This window comes from Phoca vitulina, unplaced genomic scaffold (assembly GCF_004348235.1).
Source record: "Phoca vitulina isolate PV1807 unplaced genomic scaffold, GSC_HSeal_1.0 scaffold26, whole genome shotgun sequence".
In the NCBI taxonomy this organism is placed as follows: Eukaryota; Metazoa; Chordata; class Mammalia; order Carnivora; family Phocidae; genus Phoca; species Phoca vitulina.
In genome coordinates, this window is record NW_022589729.1 from 1,421,377 (window position 1) to 1,431,606 (window position 10,230).

General features: G+C 41.7%; 1 protein-coding gene across 1 annotated transcript in view; it reads right to left on the reverse strand.

The window, feature by feature from the left end:
* RGS5 (regulator of G protein signaling 5) overlaps positions 1 to 6,093 on the reverse strand; it is a 48,213-nt gene extending 42,120 nt beyond the window's left edge. The window contains exon 1 of the mRNA XM_032422368.1: positions 5,974 to 6,093. Coding sequence (XP_032278259.1) covers positions 5,974 to 6,017 — 44 coding nt within the window. The 5' untranslated portion in view covers positions 6,018 to 6,093. The remainder of the gene's footprint in view (positions 1 to 5,973) is intronic.
* Positions 6,094 to 10,230: the final 4,137 nt, after the last annotated feature.

Consider the following 10,230-nt stretch of genomic DNA (forward strand, 5'->3'; position numbering starts at 1 on the left):
ACACATCTATCTTTATTATTTAAAAAGATAAGGTTATGATGAGGAAAGATGAAAATAAATAAGTTTTATCAAAGGCCTTGGCACATAATTGAGCTTTAAATGATTTCCTGACTACCCACGAAGAGGGAAAGAAGGATGGAAGGAAATTAATTCTTTAATAGGGGTTATAGCGTCTCTCCCCAACAAGAAAAGTATCCTCATTTACAGCTGAGGAAATGAAGCTCAGAGAGGTTTAGTGACTTTCTCCAGTTCACACAGCTAGGAAGTAATTGAGATAGAGTTACAAGCACCATGTTCTTTCTGCTCCAACCCCTTGCTGATATTAAGGCAGGGGACAGACTGTGACCTTGCCCCCTTCCTTACTCTGTGTTTTCTTTAGTATTCCTAAAATGTGTAGTCTTAGGGAGTTACTTCCTCAGGCAGTCAAAAACAGGCTTTCACTGTCTTTCTCCTCTGGGTGACTCAGCCTTTAAAATATAGTGCAGGCTCAATGTTATCTGGGAACTGATTGGGGCTTTAAAGGAAGAAAGAGATAGGAACCTGCTATCTTCTGGCCTCCAGCCATAGTCTGGTTCCTGTTACTAAGGATTGATCCTGACTGAACTAATTAAAGTTTAGTTCCTTGGCTTTCTGGCCAGCAGGACAGACAAAAGTCATAACCATGAGCCACAGAAACATTAACCCCGTCCCTAGATATCAGCTATCCTGTGATAGTGGCTAGTCTCTGCTAAAGAAGGAAAAATTAGATAACCTTTCAAGGATCTTCCCAAACTTAAGATTCTGGGATCCAAAAGTATTTTGAATTGAGATCTGGTGTTTCAACATGGCCCAGACTGAATGGAAGACTAGGAAGAGGTGCCTCTTTAGAATAGGGGATGAAATCCATCAGAAAACCTGGGGCAGTAACTGCAGGAGCTGAGATGATAGTTTCAGGAGCTTCACCAACAGCTCCAGGTCTACCCTCATTAGAAACAAAAAGACTCACCTCTTTAACTAGATTTTCCTAAGAAAGTGGCAGAAATGCTGGAGGCTCCTCTCCACTTTCCTCCCTCTCCTAACCCAACTCCCACTCCCCGAGGTAGGAATCCCTCTTTGTTTTGGAGCAGACACTCTCTCCCCATTGTAGCCTCTAATACACTGCTGATGTTCTCCCCATCCCTCTGTAAGCAGAAGAAGCACTAGGCCAAACTGTGAGCAACCCTGTCTTCTGCACTCATTATAAATTTATTTGTGCATTCTCCTGACAAAATACTTATTAAGTGCCTACTATGTGCCAAGTACAGATTGTTATTTAGTAAATAAATTCTTTAGGCGAAGGGGTAGTGGGGGGCAGTATCTTTCCCCTGAGCAAATCTCTTCCATCTTCACAGACAGGAGTGGAAGGGGAATTGACAAGTCCCAAGGAAACAATATACAGGATGTGCTGCATGGGAGGTTAACTGATTAGAAACTCAAAGTTCCCTCCTTGCTTGCCTCTGAGAGATAATGCTGATAGGACAAAGATGTCCTAACAGCAGCCAAGCTCACTGGGCCCTCTCTTTTCCTTGACTCTGCACAGGCTGGCTGGGGAGCTGGCCTTGGAACGCCTTCTTTCTCTCAGCTCTTCTCTGCTAGACCTGGCTAACTCTCCTTCCTGAGGCTTCATTCATGAGCCTGGGTTAAGTATCATTTCTTGTAACTTCTTGCAAAGTTTCCCTGACCACCAAAAGCTCTCTGAGCCCCCCACCCCCAACGACTCCCACTCTTGTGCTTCTTTGCACTCCATGCATTTATTCCCTCATAGTGGATCTCAACACTGTGGACTCATTTCTTGTTTGTTATCTCCCTAACAGGGCTGCAATTTCCTTGAGAGCAGGGTCCGGGTCTTTCATCCTTATGCCTAAGGCAAGTATGGAGGTTTGAAAGGCAATCCAGAGAAATGAACAATATTGTGTCATCAATAAGAATCAAAACAGTCTTTCTGAGTAACTCACCCCCCCCCTCAGTTTTATTGAATAGTTCGTTTACTTTCTTAACATATAAAGTTTCATTGGAATATTGGCAATTATATCAGAAGACTGAACTACAGCAAGCTTTAGATACTTATTCCCATATTATGCAGCCATCAAAAGGAATGAAATCTTGCCATTTGCAGTGACGTGGATGGAACTGGAGGGTATTATGCTGAGAGAAATAAGTCAATCAGAGAAAGACATGTATCATATGACCTCACTGATATGAAGAATTCTTAATCTCAGGAAACAAACTGAGGGTTGCAGGAGTGGTGGGGGGTGGGAGGGATGGGGTGGCTGGGTGACAGACATTGGGGAGGGTATGTGCTATGGTGAGTGCTGTGAATTGTGCAAGACTGTTGAATCACAGACCTGTACCTCTGAAACAAATAATACAATATATGTTAAAAAAAAAAAAAAGAAGATGGCATGAAGGGAAAAATGAAGGGGGGAAAATCAGAGGGGAAGACGAACCATGAGAGACGATGGACTCTGAAAAACAAACTGAGGGTTCTAGAGGGGAGGGGGGTGGGGAGATGGGTTAGCCTGGTGATGGGTATTAGGGAGGGCACGTTCTGCATGGAGCACTGGGTGTTATACGCAAACAATGAATCATGGAACACGACATCAAAAACTAATGATGTAATGTATGGGGATTAACATAACATTATAAAAAATAAATAAGTAAATACTTATTCCCAGAAAGCATGATCCTAAATTCAGCTAGAGGCACTCCCACCATCTCTGTAGGCTTCTTTGATGATCTTTTACCTATTCTGACTGAGCTACGAATTGTTCAAGTTCATTGCCACATTTTTCTCCACAGTTGGCCCAAGGATGTGTTCATACCTTTGAAAAAGTAGTATTTACTTAATTCTGCAGACCTAGGAGCCCTGGCCCACTCAGCAAGGTGCTTCCATTTGGCTTAACAACCTTAAACAATTAGTTGATTAATGGCCCTGCTTATTAGGTGACTTTCTACTCTAAATTATCCACACTTAAGACACACATATAAATCAGAAGAGGAGAAAAAAATGGAATGTTCAGTAAAAATAATAATAAATTAAAAGAACCAGAACATCACCTTCCTCATTAACTTTCTACAATTCCTGAAATTCCCAGCATTGCCACAAACTGGAGATGACCAGAGGCTCCCGGGTGAACCGTGGATTGAAAACATTTCACCACCAGCAGCCTTTATAATCTTAAACAGACATCAGAGCTACCGCAGACATGGACAGAGGTACAGGGTTTGCAACACTTTAAGATCCCAGGGAAAACTCTCTGTCAGAAGCTAAGTTTTCATTACTAGCTCACTCTCCTTTTTAGGTTAGTAGAGACTGTGAACTTGGTGACAGGACTAGTCAGCACTGAAGGAGAACAATTATAATAATCACACTGACTGTCTTATATTACACTACCAATTTTTGGGGGGAATCATCATAATAACACTTTTTATTTTGAAATATTTTTGTCTTTTTCCGAAGAGCGATGTTTACTTTAAAACTTAAGCTCGTTCAGAGAAATTCAAGAGACTCTAGAAATAAAATGAATCTTCAAAATAAGCCTAAAATTCAAAGTTGAAAATCGTGGGTGAAAAATAAGAACTTGAATTGACTCAACTTTTTCATTTTTCCACTAACTGTCACATTGCCACCCACATAGCACTGGTTTCAATATGCCACGAGGCAGAAATTTGGGGTGGTGGCCATTTGTTGCTCATATGTTTGGATTACTGGTCTCTCTGAATATATAAAAATGTGTGAGGTCAACTCTGGGTTTTTACAAGCAATAGTCTTAAAGATGTAAAGAAACAAAGAACAGTTGCTACGAATATGTCAAAGTTGACTCTGGCTTAATGCTTCCCTACACATTGAACAAGGAATATTTTCTACGATTAAATCTGGCATGTGGAGTAAATTTCACTTTCTTGAAAATCAGAATTAGAATCCCTGAGTAGGTTGCTTCTGCCACCGCCACGATTTCAGCACAGGGTTGGGTTCTGGATGAGTTTTCATTAATTGACTCTTTTCTGCTTCCAAATTTTAGAGAGAAATTCATTAGGATAAATTTCCCTTTAATTGCATCTCTTGCTAGCCGCTGAGTTAAACTATGTTTTAAACGTATTTAAATAATGGCAGCATGGAAAAGAATGTGAGAGGACAGTCAATCCAACTCTCATTGATTAAATGAGAACATAGAATCCTGGGGAAGTGAAAGAACTTGCTCATGGGTGCAAATTTAGATGACAAGACTGAATCTGCTTCTTACTCCTTTGCCAGTCCTCTTTCCACTACGATCAATCACAACATGTTAATCTGGTTTTTGTAAACTGAATTTTATTTCCAGTGCAACTGAAAGGTGCAATGTAACTCTTTGGTAAAGCTTTCCATTATAAACAGATTCGTTTTGTAAGCATATATGTTGTCCTAATTTATTCTATACGAGTCTTCAAACATCTTTATCTAAGCACTGAGGTCACCTATGTTCCTCTTGTAGTGTGGAGAGAAGTGGGGAGGGGAGCCTCTGGCGATGAGGGAAATGAGAGACAGAGAGGAGAGCAGGGAAGGTGGGTTTGGATGCATTCATTCAAGCATCATGCTTCCCTCAAGATAGATAATCTCAGATTTTTCCATGAATGTGTGCTAACAGTTCCACAATCCCATTTCTCCAAAACAGTCCTCTCAGGCAGCATTGTAACTGGAAATAGGATTCTATTTGCAATGGAAATAGAATATGAAAAAAAATTAATAGGAAACAAAAATTGCAAGATTATACCACCTGGCAGTAAATTAAAAGGTTCAGGCAATCTAGGAAAAAATGCTTGCTCCTTGGCCACCCTAAAGGATCCTAAAGGATATAACTACAAATAGTTATATTGTAGAGCATAAGATTTCACTGTGCAATGAAAGATACAAGAAGTGATTCAATATTAAGTTTGATCCTGAATCAGGTATAGAACAGTAATAGGAGTTAGGCCTGAGCTTGTGAAAGACAGGAGAGATCATAAATAGCCCATTGAACACAACCTTCTTAAGCAAACACTTCCAGTACCTTTAGGGATGGAGTTGGGTTGCACAAGGGTCACCTTTATTTTCTTTAAATAATGAAAACTCAAACCAAATGTAATCAAATCCATTCTTGAGAAATAAGAGGAGGATAAACACCCCTACTTCTCTGCGTCAGGTAGGGCTGTTGGGTTGTTAGCCTCGATGCTTAGGATTCCCTACAGAATATTGTCCTGCTTAAGGATAACCAGAGGACCTCAAAAGTGTTTTCCCATGTATCCAAAAAGAGAATACTAGCCAATAAATAATCTCTGCGTCCCAGTGGCTTTCTCCTCTCCAGCAATCCAGCTACTTTTATCTAATGGGATCAAGATACAAAGAACAATGAGAAATCCCCTCTTCCTCACTGCAAACCTGCCTCCCTCTCTCAGTCCACGTACATTAAGTAATAAAGGCGAACATCTACACAGTTCTATATGTGCCAGACTGTGTGCTGGGAGTTTAATACCCAGTAATTCATTCAGCCCTAATAAGCAGCCCCTGAGGTAGATGCTCCTGGCATCTCCATTTCACAGAGAAGGAAACTGAAATACAGAGAGAGTAAATAAATCGCCCAACGCCACAAAATAGTAAGTAGTGGAACCAGGATTCAAAGGCAGGCAGTTTGATGTTGGAATCCATTCTCTTAACCATGCACTTTTGACTCTGACCAAGCACCCATGGATTAGGCATCTCCTTGGAGGAAATGAAGTTCTGGATACGACAAAATGGTTCATGAGATACCCCATGTTGGATCTGCCTCAGGTCCTACAAGCATCAGTGCTGTTGGCAGAGAGGAGACAAGCCCCAGTCTACAATCACACACCTGTTTCAGCACAAACAACAACGGCTCTCTATTGCCCCTGGATACCCCTCCCCCTGAGCAAAGATTCTGCATATCTCTATCTCTTAAGTCAAAATAACTTGGTTCTCACCTTTCTAGGCATGAATGGGGCAAAGCCGCCAGTCCTTTGCACATTTTGGCAAGTGGCTTAGCTCCTCAGTTTTGAGCACAAATTCTGCACAGCAGAGCGAGACTTTGAAAACTTCACAACTGTCTGGGACTGCCTCTCCCTCTGAGGAATATATAGAGGCTCTTTGCCAGCCCTCTGCTGCTCCCTGGACCAATCCAGACCTTAGAGGAAATCGCTGGCTGGGACGCAGCGGCAGTTGTGGGAGCTGGAGGCTGGAATCCTGTCTCCGCAGCATTAGGCTTCCGGCTGCTCCTCGGAGGACACTCATTCCGCTGGGGCAGGGCAGGGCTCTCCATCCTGCCTGGGTCATTCACATTTTAACGTGTAAACGTGAGCCAGACACAGAGCAGAGTGCCTTGGGCTGCCCCAGATCTGTCAAAATCATAGCCTGTTAGGAGGACAAGAGCCCCAGAGATCTGTTATCCCAATTCGGTGTCACAGCGGAGGAGGGGAGACTTAGAAAAGGCCAGGGGCTGTGTATGGAGCATCTATGGGTGCCAGGCTGCCAGGCACTTGGCGGGATGCTAGGAATTCAAAGAAAGGCACTGCCTGCTCTTAAGACCCCAAAACGTCCTATAAAATACCGTGTAAGTGAGTGATGGAGGCAGGCCCAGGATGTGTGAGCTTGCAAGGGCCACCAGAGAAGATCTGGGGAGGAAATAAGCCCTGAGCTTAGTGATATGAGACAAAATACCCTACAGCGTTCTATCCACTTGATATTGCCCCCAAGTCCCCTTAATCCTATAATTGGTCTTGTGATTATTTCTCTGCTTTGATAATGACATCAGGTAATTCCTTGGACCCTGTCCCCGCCACCCAGCCTTGGTCAGGCTTGTCTTGCCTGGCTCTTCAACCTTTCCCTGTCTTCGGTCACTCCAGGATTATTCCCACCAAAAGTGACCTTATTTGCAGTTCATCCTATCAGGACCCAAGGGGTTAATAAATTAATATGTAAACGCAGATGCCTGAGGAGTAGGCATGAGTCCAAACTAAAACAGCAACCACATCATCTGTAAGAAAAGCTCTAAATTTAGAATTAAAGATGATTCTCATAATGTTCCCCATTGTCTGAAATTGTTTTAAACTGTTGATTGGGGCCTGTTACTGGCTTGTAAAGTCAATATACTGTGTTATGATCTGATGTTTTAAATTAAATAAATAGGTTATAATAGACACACATGCAAGTGCATTGCATGAAGAAAGTTAAATATTGTTTTCTGAAATGTTTGCTTTCATTATCAGTATGACTGTGTGAACAAGGTCATTAGATAAACTGTATTTCTTTTTTTTTTAGATTTTATTTATTATTTGACAGAGAGAGACACAGTGAGAGAAGGAACACAAGCAGGGGGAGTGGGAGAGGGAGAAGCAGGCTTCCCGCAGAGCAGGGAGCCCGATGCGGAGCTTGATCCCAGGACCCTGGGATCATGACCTGAGCCGAAGGCAGACGCTTAACGACTGAGCCACCCAGGCGCCCCGATAAACTGTATTTCTTACTATAATTTATAATCAAAAAGGTTTGAAGACCACAGCTCTCTACCATATATTTTATTCACAAGGAACCCTGTCATAGTCATCTTTGCAACCCCAGCACTTAGCGCAAGGTCAGCACGTCGACATTTACAAATAGAGCTTGAACTAAATGCAATTGTCCAAGTTCTACTGTTTGTGGCTGCATAAACACCAGCAAATCAGCTCATCCGAGTGATGGACACTTAATGTTCATAGAGATACAAACACTGTTGTTGGCCACTGAGTCTCAGATTGGGAATAGAAAACTAGTCGAGGAGACTCCTTGGGCCTAATTACTCCAAGAGCCTAAATTATGGTTTGATATTTAAGGATCTTTGAGGAGAGAATAAAGTGATAAAAAATTAATATAGCGCAATGGAGGGTGATGTCTTAGCCAGGGCTGAAGGTCAAAGCGTCAAAGCAGGTTTCTGACTGATCCAGAAGAGTGTGTGATGCATGGATGGACTATTCAAGAATCAAAACTATCTCAATCGTACTAAAAGGTGGGCTAGACCCCAACATGCAAAAACTGCAAAATGCAACGGAAATAAATATGAATCCAGCATCTGTTTATTTTTAAAACCTTCATAAGGATGGAATAGCCTGAGAGCATGTAAAAGAGCCTGCTCATTATATGAGGCGGTGTTATGCAGAGAAACGGAGCCGGTATCTACATGTATATAAAAAGAGATTTATTATAAAGAATTGGCTCATGTGATGGTGGAGGCTGAGCAGTCCCAAGATCTGTGGTCGGCAAGCTGAGGGCCCAGGAGAGCCGATGGCATGCGGTCCCAGTCCAAAGGCCTAAGAAGCAGGACCCCTGGCACAGGTTCCAGTCCGAATCCAAGGCTGAGGGCGGAAGAAGACCTATGGCCTAGTGAAGATAGTCAGAAAGAGAGAATGAACCCTCATTTCCTCAGCCTTTTTGTCCTAGTCAGGCCTTTAGTGGATTGGATGAGACCCACCCACACTGGGGAGGGCAAGGGGTTGACTTGTCTATTGGTTCAAAGGTTAATCTCATCCAAAACCATCCTCACAGACACACCCAGAATCATGTTTAGCCAACTACCTGGGCACAAACTTAACCATTGCACTCATGAAAAATAAATTTGAAATTCTTTTTAAAATAAATTGAGCTATTTTTTTGCTCCTTGCCCTCCTGGACATCCCTCAAAATGATAGTAAATGTATGAAAAATGTAGAAAGCTATAATAACATAGAGAAAGGGAAGTAGGCCGTCATATTAGGAGTGGTTTCAATCTCTTCATAAAAGGTGGAAAGGGGTGGTTAAGAGTGGTCACTAAAGAAGCAGCGAACAGAACTCAGAGAACAACCCAAAGAGGTGTCCGTGTGTTTGCAGGATGCCACAGGGGTGCGGACTAGATAGTACAGAAGCAGGAATCAGCTACGGAGCTGGCAGTCGTGGGGATAACTGAGGTTTTTGTCCGATGGAAAGGTCTCCTGCCTACCCCACAGAATTCCTGTGGTTCGTTTCTAATTCATTTTCTTAGCTAAATCATGCATCAGTCTAACTATTGTTAACAACACATTTATTGAGATGCCTTTTATAACCAATGATGGCACATCGTGGGGAGAACCTCCGATCCGGGGCCCTCTGGGACCGTGTGGTCGATGGTGAACAGGCATCCACCCACTGTTTAATCTCTCTTAATGCTTCAGAGTTCCACCCCAAGGCCTGCCAAGGGCACATGCAAGAAATAAGGTGGCGTGTTCACCTTACATGGTGCTTGATTTCTTTCTTTCTGATAATTTTTTTAAATTATGTACTAGTTCAATTTATAATTTTGCCACCCAGAAGTATATACACTGTCAACGAGTTGTTATATCTGCTTCTACAGTTTTTTTAAAATAAAGAGGCAATAGATAGAACTAAAATCCTTTTAATTGCTCATTCCTATTTCCAATCTTCTCCCATCTTTCAGCACACACAATCCCTTATTCAGATTTTGGTATGTGGTTTTCTTCCAGATCTTTTTTTTTATTTAATTTAATTTTATTATGTTATGTTAGTCACCATACATCATTAGTTTTTGATGTAGTGATCCATGATGTAGTCTTCCAGATCTTTTAAAAATTTCTTCACCTACACTGGATTCATTAATACTATAAGGTAATCCATTTATGTATGTTTTACTTATATGTATAGTAATATAATCTCCATCCTACTTTTTTGTTCAGAATTATGAATTTTTTGTTTTTAGATTACACCAACACTTACAGAACATTTTCTATGTTCCAGGGATTTTAAAAACACTTTTCATTCATTTCCATATTTATTTGTCACAATAAAACTATGAAATAAGTTCTCTAATGTCATTTTTTAAAAAATTGTATTTATTTATTCATTCATTTATTTATTCATTTATTTATTTATTCATTTGTTTATCTATTTAGAGAGAGAGAGCATGAGAGGGAGTTGGGGCAGAGGAAGAGGGAGAGATAGAATCTCAAGCAGACTCCACCAGGAGTCCGACGGGGGGCTCGATCTCACAACCCTGCGATCATGACCTGAGTTGAAACAAGAGTTGGACACTTAGCCAACTGAGCCACCCAGGCGCCCCTAATGTCATTTTTTAAATGAGGGAACATTCTGATCTTTTAAATGAAGATGAAGTTGAGACGCCTGGGTGCCTAGTTAGTTAAGTGTCTGCCTTTGCTCAGGTCATGATCCCAGAGTCCTGGGAT